Consider the following 13,430-nt stretch of genomic DNA (forward strand, 5'->3'; position numbering starts at 1 on the left):
ACATTTGCAAAACCGCAATATTTCTTTCCAGAAATCATGACCCAGTTACTCAAGACAACCCACAGACCCTGTTGTGAGCAGTTTAATATAGGAACTATTTTCTTTCCACCGAACTACACCCGCCAACCGTAATGTTCAGATCCTGAACCGTCACAAGCACGAGCCTCTCCTCCATGAATAGGTGCATGCTTGCTTCTGTGTGGTGATGTGTTTGGTTGGTGGGCGTAGTTCAGTAAAAGGAAAAGAGTTCCTACGTGCCACGTCTTTGGACCATCTTGAAGAACTGGGTCATGATTTCTGGAAAGGAGGACTACTGTTGAGTTTTTCAAATGTATTTTGGCGCTCTGAACACCACAAGCTGAGTGCCGTTTACTTCAATTATAATTGTGAGACAGCAAACATCTCTATTGCTGATATCGCAAAAACAATCTAGATAAAAAGCACTACAGGTAGGAAAAATGTGTATTTTTAATTTGAGGGTGAACTGTCCTTTTAAGGCAGCTTATGACTATCCTGCTTTCTTAAAAAAAATGTTTCTGTAAGAGCAGTGGGCACTTCTGAGCTGCACTGCTGACGTATCATCAGTTTTTTAGCCTTGGCGATCCCAACTAAGTAAAAAACAATCATCAGCTCTCATGTGCTGTAAGGTACAGAAACTCTTTGAGTCTCAAATCATTGCTTGTCTCCCTATAATATGAAGTGTGCTTTGTTTTGAAGCGTTTCACTTGATCAATATTGATGCTGCTTGTGCAAATTTTTGAATTCCAGATTAGTGACAAAATGTCTGTCCCTGAGCTCGCAGTGATTTCATGACTTAAAATAGATAGCACCACAATTAAGAACTTTTCAATGGCACTGTATAGTTGAGTAGAGAATAAAAACCTGATAATAGACCTGCCCCACATCACAGCGATTACTAGATGATACAATTCAGTGTGTGGTCAGAGGAAGACCAGAGGAATGGTGTTTTCATCATCTTCGTAGGCAGATCCCTGCAGCCTGCCATCTCTATAGAGATGACGGAGGTTCAGTTTAGCGGGTGCAGAGACGTACCACATGACCACGCCGGTAGGGTTCACTGACACCACAAAGTCAGTGGAGTCTTTCAGCGTTGTGGTCTTCTCAGTGAAGACATCAAAAATCTGAGGAAGAGCAGAGGAGAAGAAGTGAGTGATTCTCCTGCCATATTCATGCATATTTGGTTAGTAAACAAAAAAAAAACAGGTATTATTAATCTTGTGTGACCATCACATCAAAACAACAAATCCACACAACCAACCTACAGGTTACGCAGAGATGTAAGATGAGATGTAAGGTAGTTTGGAAGTTTAGAGTCCCGCCTATCCTGTTCCACTCCGAAATACATCACAATATGGAAGCTAGATACTCTCCAAATGCAGTTTCATCTGGACTTCAAATGGCAGGGTAGTCAGAGACAGAGGTGGAAGTGGAGAACACCGTCTACTTGGACTTGGTATAAAATTGTATCATCTGCTTAAAAAAGTTCTTCTTTTAAGGTAAGAATCAAATCAAGTGTGACATTATCAACATGTTAAAGATTGTGAAAAGGATTGTGTTTGTTGAAAAGGATTTTATGACTGCCAGTATTAAACTCCTTTGAGAGGACAAGAGGGAGATCTTTCCTGAGATCCAGAGTGGAGACAATATCATCGATTACTCAAATTGCAGCTCTTATTGTACTGTGATCAGAGAGAAAACGTCCAGACTCCTGTGAATTCAGAGAGGTGCTGCGAGTATAGTTTGATCTTTGGCGATAGCAAGGAACATCGTTAGGTCTGCTATTATGTCTAGGCAGACGGTCAGTGTAGAAATAGTGTTTAAGATGACAGGGGCAAGATTGACATAATATCAGTTGCATAATGTCTTGCAATTTAGGTTTATATTGTTTGAAAGAAGTCGTGAACCAGCAGTGTTCTTGTGTATTCCATCATGTTTAAAAAGTACAAGCCTATCTAAAAATATATCAACAAATGTAATGCCAAGTGTAGTGCAGCATCATCTTAGCTATATGTGCAGCTGGCGTGCACAACTGAAGGTCTTCAAATTTGAGGAGACAGGAGTGAACCAGAGATGATATACTGTCTGCCAGAGTGTAGAAGACTGTTTAGGAAACTTTTAAAGACATACCTTGTAGCTGCCGGGGGTGTAGTTGAGTTTCTTGAGGGAAGTCTGGTAACGGTAGGGCATGTCATTACGGCGACTGAAGAAAACCAGCGCACTGGCATTTTTAGACAGCGGGCGCCAGTACACGTCAATGCCACTCTTCTCCTGGCAGAAAAAAAAAGAGAAGACATGTAGATGTGGCTGACAGAGGATTAAAAAAAAAAAAAGAATCAAAAGTTCATTTTGAGCGCTTGCAAGAAGCTCCAAGATCCATGAAAAAGTGTTTTACCTTTAACAGCCGTTTTCCCTGGATTCCCATGGGGTCCTGGTTGATGCTGATAGCCATCTTGTTCTGCAGGATGCTGCGAGCTCCACTGCTGATGGTGCGCAGGTCATTGGACATGAAAAGAGGAGCAGCCATAATCGCCCACAGTGCCATCTGAGTACGAGACTGATCCATGCTGAGGCCAAAGTCTCCAATAATCAGCTGTTAAAAATGGTTAAAAATCACATTATGAACAAAGATGAACAGAAGAAAAAGTTGTATTTACTGTATTTTCACAATCAAAATAGGTTTTGGTACCACTTGTACTCTAAGCGTAGTTAAACTGACCCTTCCCAAGTGCCTCCCACCCCACCCTGTCTTTGATCTGTGCTCCAAGAAAAGTTGGGGCCGCCAGAGCCTCAGTCAATTTTCAACTTTCCTGTTTCCTGTACTTACATATGCTATATCCTGTAACAGCAACATCTTTAATTAGCTAAGGTTAGCAACACACTAGCTTACAGAGCTAGCTAAAGATTGATGTTGATTAGCCAGCTAATTTCTGAGGCCTTTGCTAACATTAGCTATCAGACATAACTAGGAAGCTAACGATTTATGTAGATTAGCTAGCAAGTTAGGTAGCATTTTACTACAGTGCAAAACAGATGCTAACTATCTAGCAAATGACTGACTTAGGAAGGGTCAATTCAGTCTCTATTAAATGTCTAAATTATACTTTTATCCTTACACTTGATTAAATTTTATCATTTGAAAACTCATGTTAGTTTACTTATCTGTCAGTAATAAGGCTCTTGGCCACATGCTTAACAATTATGTGCTGAGAAATTGTTGTCAAGACAAAGATGCCTTTTTCTTTTACTTGTACTGCTGGTGCTTCCAAGAAGAGTGAATATATTAATATATGATGTTAGTTAGTTCGTTAGACAAACCATATCAGGGTCGTTCCACCTTCCAGGTCCGGCTGCTGGTATCAGGACATCCTGGTTATCAAAGAACCAGTCAATAATGTTCAGGACACTGCCCCAAGAGTCCTCAATGTCGCCATAGTTACGCCACAGGTTGCATATCTGACCAAGTTGAGTGTAGTTTACCTGAAAACATTGATCAGTTTCATATGGTGACAAAGTAAAAATATAAACTGTGGATTTGTAGTGTTAGAATATGATTTTCACAAGTTTCATGCGGACAATATAAACTTTAAGATATCCTGATTATACCTTAGGTGGCAGGCCACCTTGGTAGGCGGGCCAACTGCAGGAGTAGCCAATGGGACGGCCTGTAGCATTCAGAGCCTTTGACATGAGAGGGTAACCTGTCAAACAGGACAACAAGAGTCAGTCAAGATCAAATCAGCAACATCTCAATAGCCACAATAAAAGTCACTTCTCCCGTTTTTACCCTGCTCTTGCTCTGCGGAATTAGAATAACAGCCGTCAAATTTCAACATGTCCACCTCCCAGTCAGCGAAAGTCTGAGCGTCTATCTCAATCTTGTCCAGTGGGGTGCCGGGGTAGCCCCCACAGGTGTGTGTGCCCATGTCCCCGTAGATCCCCAGCTTCAGACCCCTGTCGTGCAGGTAGCGTGCCAGTTTAGGGATGCCTCCTGGGAACCTGAGGTGGAGGGAGAAAACAGTGCATTTATAAAGTTGTACCCAAGTGCACACTCACTGTCCCTGCCAAAAACATAACATATATGTAATACACACTCCACTTTTGAAATAATTCTCTCATGAAGACAACACTTTCTGAAGTTTTTCTTTATGTCCTCCCTACCTGTCCTGTGCAGTGGTGTGAACTTAACATCTCATTATGTTGTGGGTTTGCAAACAAGCGCTGCAGTGTCGGGTCAGTCAATACATGTAGTGTATGTTTGTAGCAAATACTTAATCACAGGTTGGCTGATGATGTTACAGAGTAAATGAGGTGTGCCTGTAGATCACAGCAAATCAGAAACAAGTCTTTTAGATGATATAACTAAAGTTTTTACAATGAAAATGTGCCAACTATGTGCCAACTTTAGTTTTAGAGTGGAGTTTGGTTGAACAGTCTATTTCAGGGTATTTTAATGTTAATAATTCAAATAAATTGAGCTGACATAACTTCTAGTAATGAAGCTTATACACTGCTTACTCTGTTTAAGTAATACAGGAAGTGGGGCTAAAACCAACCTGTATTCTACTTGTCTAGGCTCGTAGTAAAATGTGGCTTGAAAGGCACAAACTATTATCAAAATTGACACACCAGATCTGCTTCACCCAATCCCCTGCCCGTGGTCCAGGCTGACAAGTCCAGGGCTGAATGTTACACTGCCCCACTGAGGTTGTAATGAGACCTGCACCTTTGCATCATATGATGATGCTACTACAAAATATAAAATCTTACTAAGAACAATGTGAATACTGATACATGTACAGTATATATGCACTCAAATAATAAAACTAAGCTCTAAAAGCCTACAGCTGTTAATTTAAGATTATAATCATAGTGTGATTTTTGTGTGAGTGGATTTGTTTACCATTCTTTTCACCTCCAACTTCAGGGGAGATCATAGTTATGCTGATGCTGCATATGATACAGTTTACTCTGCACACTAGTGAAGCTCCTGACTAATGTTTTTTGTTTGTCACATGACTGCATGACTGTCACATTGTAATCACCTTGTTTAGCAGTTTTATTGACTTAGAGGCTTGAAGTTACAGATTAGTGTTTGCACTGAGGAGCAACAGCTCTGTGCGTGTGTGTGTGGGTGGGGTGGTGTCTACATACATTGCACTATTACCTTTTAGGGTCAGGCTGCAGCCGTCCCTTCTCGTCTCTGTCCATGGAGGACCAGCAGTCATCTATGTTCACGTAAACATATCCAAGTTCCCTCCAGCCATCCTCTGAGAGCCTGTCAGCCATGTCAATGAACAGATTCTCACTGGAAAGCAGACAGAAGTGTTGTATCAGATGGTGGAATAAAGAGCGAACACATATGATCAGAAAATATTCAAACCAGACTTTTTTGAAGGGAGTTGAAAAAACTGTGAACACAACATTGGATCAACAAAGGATGAGTTGTCACATTATTTTCACAGTCATTTCAAATATTGTTGTTATACAAAACCAATTGTACGTGCTGTACTAAATGGATTTAAACAACATCACTTTGGCATTCACTGATAAGTGCATGAAAATATGTGTTAAATGTACTGTTTGGTTTAAGATTCCTTCTTAATGTGATGGTCAAAAGAAGACGTCTTTCACAAAAGAGAAATGCAGAGCAGAAGGATTTTGAAGAAATATATAACTGCGATTATTTTGACTTATATTCCAATTGCGAAATGATTTGTGATATTAGAAGAAATTATCATTTTTACGCTATAATTCTCTTTTTCATTGAAAAACAGTAAAATGATGACTGTGTGATTTTTGCAGGGAGCTCCACACACACCTATACTAAGACACAATCTCCTGCATGTTTGCACACACCTATAGCATTATTAATGAACTATTGCTCTTTACATGTCTAAAGATCATATCCCACAGTAAACACACCTGATTGGAAAAGTCTGATACTGAATATGATTATTTTTTCCAGTTGTTACTTCACATGAAGTGCAATTTCATTATTTGAAAAAGTGAGGTGCACCTGCTTACAGCTTTAACAGAATAGTATAATATCTAAAAGATGTGTCAGATAATGTAAATGTATAAAAATATAATATCTTAGTATTTCTTAATCCTTACAGCAATATCCACCCCAAGACTAGGCTAACAATAACTAGACTAAAAACACCTGTTTTTAAAGAGAAGCTTTAATAAGATCACAGTGTATGCGATCATAAAATACTGGCTTGCCTGATGCAGTTCTTGGGGTCATGTTCACAGTCAATGTCACAGCGGAATCGTTCCCATGCCAACCAGCCCATGGGAGGGGTCCTCATCAGTCCATTGTCAAGGGCGAAGGTGGCCACGGAGAGCGCAGAGGCAAAAAGAAGCACCGCCAAATGCATTCCTGCAGAGGAAAAACCTTCAAGTTGGATCAGATGGCAGTGCTGTATGCTGGGTGTGCAGAAGGTTACAGCCGCCCTGTGAACACTGTCGTTATATATGATGAGTGAGTGCCAAGCGTCTCTCATGCACACACCTCCAGAGTCTCACCTGACTGGGTGTGACTGTGACTGAAAGCAGCAGCAACAAGCTACCAGGTGACTTCTCCAGGTCACATTCAGTTTTAAAACTTCAGCAGGCTAAACAAAAACCCTTAACTTATTGAAGTTATGATAAAGTTTTTACAACATGACACATACAATACATGTAAAATCAAACTGCATTACCAAAAAACATAATTATCTCTTTTAACTGTAAGATTTATATGCAAAGTCGAGGAGTAGTGACTTTGTGTAAACTAGTAGTTAAACTTCATTTTACTTGGAATGATTTTTATTTTTATTTTACCATTTCCTTTCTACTGTCTGATTGACATTTTATACAAAAAACTTCCTTGCACTTCTATTTTTTGTTTACATATGACCTGTGAACAAGTGGCACATTTTCAGCTTGAATGTGACTTTTTTGTAAATATACTTTGTTAAATTTTGCTATAATGTCGTATCACGTGTAGACTACACTGTCAGTTTGACTCCAAGGGGTAGCCAACTTCTTCAAGTAACTGGTACCCTGAAATCTACCCTACTTTCAAAGTAGCTTTCCCAGCACTGTTTATAAAGCCTGGCTCTAAACTGCAGCTTTTCTATTACAAGCAGTTTCAGCAGACGTATGACAAAACAAATGAATTCTAAAATAAATAAATAAACAAATAAAAAGGGATTGTAAGAAACATTTTAAAATGTTTTTGAAACCAGTGTTCCTTGGGATACATGCATACACTTAACAGGAAAAGACAACGTGAAAAGAGGAACTTACTGAAATTCAGTGACGAATCTCAATTATGTGACGGACAATGAAGGACGATGAACTCCTCAACTCAGCTCCCGCCCTAAAATAAAGTCCGTTATGAACTTCAATCTGAGCCACTTTAAACAAATAAAACGAGCTGCTTAGACAGCAAAGAGTCACGTGACATAGCGGTTCGGTCAGCTGACCCCAAGGCCGGAAGTATGGCTGCGCGCGCCACACTTTATTTCTATCAATCGCATAAATAAATAAATAAATAAATAAAATTAATAATGTAATAAGTGAAAATATAGAGCGGAATAAATCCAGTAACATATTTAGAAAATGTGGAAACACAAGAATATATAGGCATTATAATTTATATGTTCATCTTGATAATTTTTTATTCAAATATAAAAATGTAATACAACTGAGTAAAATTGTGCCCCACTTAGTATATAAATTCTGGAGTTATAATCCAAACAGGGCCGTGTTTCCTGACAAAACGTAACAAAACGTATATTTAAACAAAAACGGTGGCGTTGAACACCCTGTTGTGTGCGCACGCGCAGTGCACTGCAACGCCTTGTCAATATGATTTGTCAACTTTGAAAAGTTAATACCTTGTATGTTTTTATTTGATTGGAGACGAGCTCCAACATAGAGCATCTAGCAGGGCACAGCAGAGTCCAGCAGGAGGCACACTAAGACTGGAAAAAAAGTCAAGTTATTTTAACAATTGCAAATGGTTTATTCATATAATATGCTGAAATCTGTTTTACTTTGTCAATATAGAACACAAGAAATCAGGCATTACAATATGTTTATTGTTTTATATTGTGGTTGTGAAAATGTAATACTTGAGCTGTTAACTAGTTAAGCCTCTGCAAAGATGAGGAATGGTTAAGACTGTTTAGTCAACACTCATATTTTGGTGGGACATGGCCTGTGTATCAATAAATAAATCTCTCTGTCAGGGACATTATAAAGGCAGAAGAGTTGTTACATATACATATAAATGCAAATATGCAAAATATCTTCTTGAAAAGCCTAGAATAGTTTGTTTTTGCTTGCTTTATTTGTATTATATTATTTCTAAGTAATTTGTGTGCATGACTAAATAGAAATTAGATGAATAAATTGGTTGCAACACTGAACTTTGTGTATTTGAAAGGTGAGGACAACAAACCTGTTAAGAATGGTTTAAACTGTGTCAGGAATTGTTTAGGCTGAAGACAGTCAGATAGGAATCTATCTCGGAGCATATGTGCATGAATTATATACAAAAAAAAATCAGTAATAATCAGTACCATCATCATCTGAAGCAGATGAAAGAAGTTTAGCTCCAAGTGGGAGACATGGATCAAGAGATTGCAGAGACTGCCTAGTTACAGGACCCAGAATTTTTGTGCTCTCTGTTTTTGTGCTCTCTGTAACTGCATTTATTTCTATCTGTTCTAGGTTATACTAACAGTGACAGTATTCAGTCTTTTTTTAACTACATATAGGCCTATAACCTTACAGAATGGGTCTTTCATAGGCTGTCACACTGCTGTCCTGATGCCCTGCCCACAAGTGACATCAACAGGAGAAGGTGGAGCCTGTGGGCTCGATGCACAAGGAGCCATGGCAGAAACAAGTCAGGGTAAGATGACATCAGAAATACACCGCAAAAAATGACCAAAACAAAAGCCAAACTTGAGATTTTCGACACTTTATCAGATACCATGCAGCTTATTTCATGCAAAGGACAGATGACTTTCTTAACAGGATCAAAAAGCTGCAGCCATGTGACAGAGTTGCTGTTGTGATACCTGAATGTAACCAGAGTACAGACAGAGCATAGACAAGTATTTCTGCAGAGAAGTAACTGCACTGACACCAGTCTGTAGGTAGTGAGACGGTCTGCTGAGATGTTTGTTGTTCTTTCGTAGTTAAGAAAGACTTCCTGGTTTTACGTTTCAGCATGGAGCCATTCAAGTGGTTTCACTTTCCTCTTAAAGTGACAGCCGCAGTGATTGTGTGTGTAGAAAGCAGTCCATGCATTCAGGTCAGATCCTTTTACTCAAGTAAAAGTAGCAATAATACATTATAAAAGTTGTCAATAGTATTATGTATTTAATGTATTAACATTTTTGCGAATATAAATACAGATGTATTGTGTAAATACACTTAAGTGTGAAAGTACACCTTTGAGAGCACTACACAGCAGAAAAAATTAAGAGACCACTCTCACAAATGTTTGCTCACCTGAACCAAATATTATTTTATGAGGAAGATTATAAAAACCACTGCTGTTATTAAAGATGGAGATTATCCCACCAATATTGATTTCTAAACTCTTCCAAAGTTAAAATATTAGTGTTGTGTTGTTTTAAAAATTGATATGAACGTCTTTGCATTATTTGAGGTCTGAAAACACTGCATCTTTTGTCATTTTGACCAGTTGTAAGTTTCTGCCAATAAATGCACTAAATGGTAATATTTTAATTTCAAATTTGAGAGAAATGTTGTCAGCAGTTTATAGAATAAAACAAAAATGTTCATTTTACTCAAACACATACCTATAAATAGTAAAACCAGAGAAACTGAACATTTTGCAGTGGTCTACTTACTAATTTTTTTCAGAGCTGTATAAAGGTCAGGCATAAGGAAAGAAAATAATTCAAGTGAAAAGAATGAAAAAAAAAAGATCACACTAAAGGACAAAATAAAAGATAGACACTTTCAAAATAAATAAAATTCACTGTAGATAAAGCTCCAAAAACACTGTTTCTACAATTCTGCCAACTTAGTGCCATCTTTTGTTTGAATTTATTTATCTGGGAAAAGACCAGATCTTTCAAACTCCATGACACACTGTGTAACACAAATGCTCCCAAAATATTTAAAGGCGAATCATGCAGTATTAAAAAAAAGAAGAGGAAAGAAAAAATCAATCAATGCATAGGTTCATACAAAAATAATCCTCAATCGTTCAATCTTCATCCAAGACCCACGAAGTGGTGGCACTTGCACCTGCAGAGACCCTGCTCTCCACCCGTACTTTTTTTTCTTTAATCTTTTATTAACTGCTGTGCTTTGGACACTTTACCAACCTGAAATGTCAGTTTACAAACAGATACTGACAAATGCTGAAAAAAAAATCCTACTAAAACTTTTTTTTAAAAATGGGGGGAAAAATGACTCGAGCCAAGATAAGCCTAAAGACACCATCACCAAAATATCACTATCAGACAGAATTTTTCAAATGGCCTTAAATCATTGTTATTTTAATTACCTTGCAGGTATTTCTGGTACCGTGACCTCAGTCCTACAAAGTGTTGCAGCAGGTTTTGCTTTTGGAGAAGCTGTCTTATTTGCAGTTGAGCCCACGCTGACTCAAGATGGTGTCCTGCTGAAAGCTGCGACTCTGGCTGCTGGACGAGCCGGCTCCACTGGTGTCGGGGTAGTGATGGCGTGCCTCGTGTTCACCTCGGTGCTGGTCTCTCTGGGAAGCAGCTTCCTCCTCGCTGCCCTGACGATGAAGCTGTGGATCAAAGTTGGCACGAGGCTGCCGTGGTTAGTGGAGGCCACAACAGGAGCCTCTGTTTTGGCGGGTGCTGTCACTGCTGGGGCACTGGCAGGCTTTCTCCCGCCATGGATCTACCTTGCAGCCCAAGGCATTCTGGTCCTTGTAGTCTACTCGTACTCCAGTATTAATGACATGACTAAAGCTCTACTCATCATCTTCACCACACTCTACCTCAGTGTCCTGTATGGAAGAATGGGTGCTTTCGTTGGACTCTTCGTCATGGGACTGACCATCTCTGTGCTGGGTGCCCTTCGAAAGGCTCTGACAGAGAGAACGACACAAAGACCGAAAACCGAGTGCAAACTTCTAGAGAGGATTTTCCTCTACTCTGTGTTTGTGGGGATTATGGGGTTTTCAGTAGGTTTAGGAGCAGGGGAAGCAGGAGAAGGATCTGAAGCAGAGGTGGTTCTGATGCTGCAGTCTGTCCTCTGGGTGGCGTTTCTGTCGGCAGGGCTGCTGGGAGCCGGCCTGGGAACGGTGGTCATGGTCGACCTGGGGCCAGAGGCTGCTGGAAAGGTCGCTGTGGGAGCTGCTTTAATATCATCAGTCGCCATGAGAGCCGTCCTGTTCTGGAGCTCTTCTCTGGGGACCCGAGGCAGCATGGGGGGAACGTTAGGAGCAGCTACGGCTGCAGGGGTGTCACTCGGAGCCGCGAGTGTTGCAGCAAAACAGGCGTTTGCGTCAAGAAATTCAGCTTTGGCAGTTTTAGGTTCAGTTGTTGTTGGTGTAATTCTGGCAGTGAGAGGTGTAGTGCTGAAAGCAACTGTGCCAACAACATCAGAACTGATAACAATCAGCCTTGTTGCTGTAGGAGCATTTGTTCTGGGTGCACCAAAGAGCCCGTTTCACACTCAGGTGAATCTACGAAGGGGCCTCCTCACTGGGCCACAGCTAATTATAGACATCGGCATGGAGACAGTCACCGCAGCAGCAGCACCGATTGGAGCCGGGGCACTTGGGGCTGCAGCGTTGGGTACCGCGGCTCTGGGGAGACTGGGGACTGTGGGAGTTGTGGTGGCGATAGTGTTGGCTTTGGGAAGTGCTCTTAGTGGCATGATAGGAAAATCAGCACCGACAACAAGAGCACACACAGACTGATCGACCGACAATCACCAGAGTGTCTGAGCATATTTGCATTTGTGTGTCTGATAAGCATTATTACAAGTCTAAGTGGACATAAAAGTAATAATACCATTTCAATGTGTGGTTAAATTCACCCTATTATGTGATTTTCATAAAAAGCACATTTGCTTAATTACCAAAACTGACGATTGTATCATGAACATGGACTGTGTTATTGTGGCTACTGGTGTTGAATAAAACGGATGATTATTTTTAAATAAGCCTGTGTTTGTGTTGTCTACTCAGGGTATATACATGTATCAGCAAGTTAAATCTAAGACTTTTTAATACCACCTTTAAGACCAATTTTGCAATAAAACTAAATGTCAAATGTAAAAATATAGGCCTTCTCTTCTGAGTAAATGCATATATTGTCAGTTCAAAATTATAAGTAAAGCAAATTTACAATAATTGGTTGGTTGTCCAAATAATTTATAGATTTTGATTAAATTGGTAGATGTCATCCAGTCTCATTTTGCCAACAGTCTGTTTTCATAATGAATGGTTTTGCAGCATTCAATAAATAAATATGTTATTATAAAATATATATTTTAAGGCTTTTGTGAATGTGAATTTAAGATATTTTTAAGACTTTTTAAATAGCTCTAGCTACCCTGCTATTTATTCACTGAAATATCTTATTATTCTGTGATTAGGCCTACTGTAAAACACTACAGTATCAAATGAAGTCAGTTGTGAGACATTTTTCAAAGTAGCTTTAATGATCTCTTTTCCTCATCTCATCCCACCATCATTTTCATCATTTCCCAGGACATGATTAGGAGCTGGCAGTTACTTTGGTTTCATCTTAGCAACAGTAACATAGGAGTTGCTGTTTAGAAAACGGAGGGGGGGGAGGGAGGAGAGAAAGAGGCAACGAATAACATCAGAAGGCTGATGTTATTAGAATCCAGTCTGCTGGGCATGATTCACACCTATATGGATTTATACATCAAAATACTTTCCCCCCCTGCCTCATATTACCCTCTCTGAAAAGATGACATGCTGCATGCAGATGGATTTCCACCTGTGGCTCAGGGTTTTGTTGGTCTACCATGGCAGCACAGAGGACTTGAGCAGCAAGAAAGAAGAGGTTGGAAGAAGTTTTTGCACTGAAACAGCCTGGAGAGAGAGCAGCAGAGGAGCTCTGAGAATCTAACATACTTTTAAGGGACCAAATGGCACCATAAAATGAAGAAACATGATAAAAATTTCAAAAGGTAAGACAGGCTTCACAATTTAAAAAAAGAGCGTACCTCAGTAAACGTTATTACAAGTATACTTGTACTTTTTGCATTATTTAAAGTATATTTAAAGTTTACTTTTAAAGATTATACTTGAAATAGATGTCATTAAGTTGAACTTAAATGTACTAAAAAATAAATGTACTAATTTGGCAGTACTTATAGTGGTATTTCAGTGTACTTGATTGCAGGTGTATTGTAAATTG

The 13,430-nt window shown here is 39.5% G+C and overlaps 2 protein-coding genes across 3 annotated transcripts; one reads left to right on the forward strand and one right to left on the reverse strand.

Annotated features, from left to right (window-relative positions):
- Window positions 1–882: 882 nt before the first annotated feature.
- On the reverse strand, window positions 883–7,457 carry naga (N-acetylgalactosaminidase, alpha). Of its 2 annotated transcripts, none has more exons than XM_084737839.1 (9): window positions 7,315–7,457; window positions 6,247–6,403; window positions 5,186–5,326; window positions 3,806–4,017; window positions 3,625–3,719; window positions 3,337–3,498; window positions 2,414–2,611; window positions 2,149–2,289; window positions 883–1,142 (listed from the first exon to the last, which is right to left on the reverse strand). In XM_084737839.1, the coding sequence occupies exons 2-9, from the start codon at window positions 6,399–6,401 to the stop codon at window positions 942–944; spliced, it is 1,305 nt and encodes a 434-aa protein (XP_084593965.1). In that variant the 5' UTR covers window positions 6,402–6,403; window positions 7,315–7,457; the 3' UTR covers window positions 883–941. The 2 variants fall into 2 exon arrangements, with proteins under 2 accessions (XP_084593965.1, XP_084593966.1); XM_084737840.1 differs by having other exon boundaries at window positions 6,247–6,418.
- A 1,376-nt stretch (window positions 7,458–8,833) lies between these two features.
- LOC146314251 (uncharacterized) lies at window positions 8,834–12,201 on the forward strand. Its single transcript, XM_084737566.1, has 2 exons — window positions 8,834–8,929; window positions 10,572–12,201. The coding sequence occupies exons 1-2, from the start codon at window positions 8,845–8,847 to the stop codon at window positions 11,954–11,956; spliced, it is 1,470 nt and encodes a 489-aa protein (XP_084593692.1). The 5' UTR covers window positions 8,834–8,844; the 3' UTR covers window positions 11,957–12,201.
- Window positions 12,202–13,430: the final 1,229 nt, after the last annotated feature.

The sequence above is a fragment of the Lutjanus erythropterus genome, chromosome 15 (assembly GCF_056507025.1).
Source record: "Lutjanus erythropterus isolate fLutEry1 chromosome 15, fLutEry1.hap2, whole genome shotgun sequence".
Taxonomy (NCBI): domain Eukaryota; kingdom Metazoa; phylum Chordata; class Actinopteri; order Lutjaniformes; family Lutjanidae; genus Lutjanus; species Lutjanus erythropterus.

What these genes read in the sequence shown, in the direction of transcription:
- naga (XM_084737839.1), bottom strand. Translation starts at nt 6,401, where the DNA reads ATGCATTTGGCGGTGCTTCTTTTTGCCTCTGCGCTCTCCGTGGCCACC. An exon ending in GGTGGAACGACCCTGATATG is followed by an intron (nt 2,612 to 3,336) that starts GTTTGTCTAACG and finishes CATTTTTAACAG; the next exon opens with CTGATTATTGGAGACTTTGG. An exon ending in ACACCCCCGGCAGCTACAAG is followed by an intron (nt 1,143 to 2,148) that starts GTATGTCTTTAA and finishes GCTCTTCCTCAG; the next exon opens with ATTTTTGATGTCTTCACTGA.
- LOC146314251 (XM_084737566.1), top strand. Translation starts at nt 8,845, where the DNA reads ATGCCCTGCCCACAAGTGACATCAACAGGAGAAGGTGGAGCCTGTGGG. An exon ending in CATGGCAGAAACAAGTCAGG is followed by an intron (nt 8,930 to 10,571) that starts GTAAGATGACAT and finishes ATTACCTTGCAG; the next exon opens with GTATTTCTGGTACCGTGACC.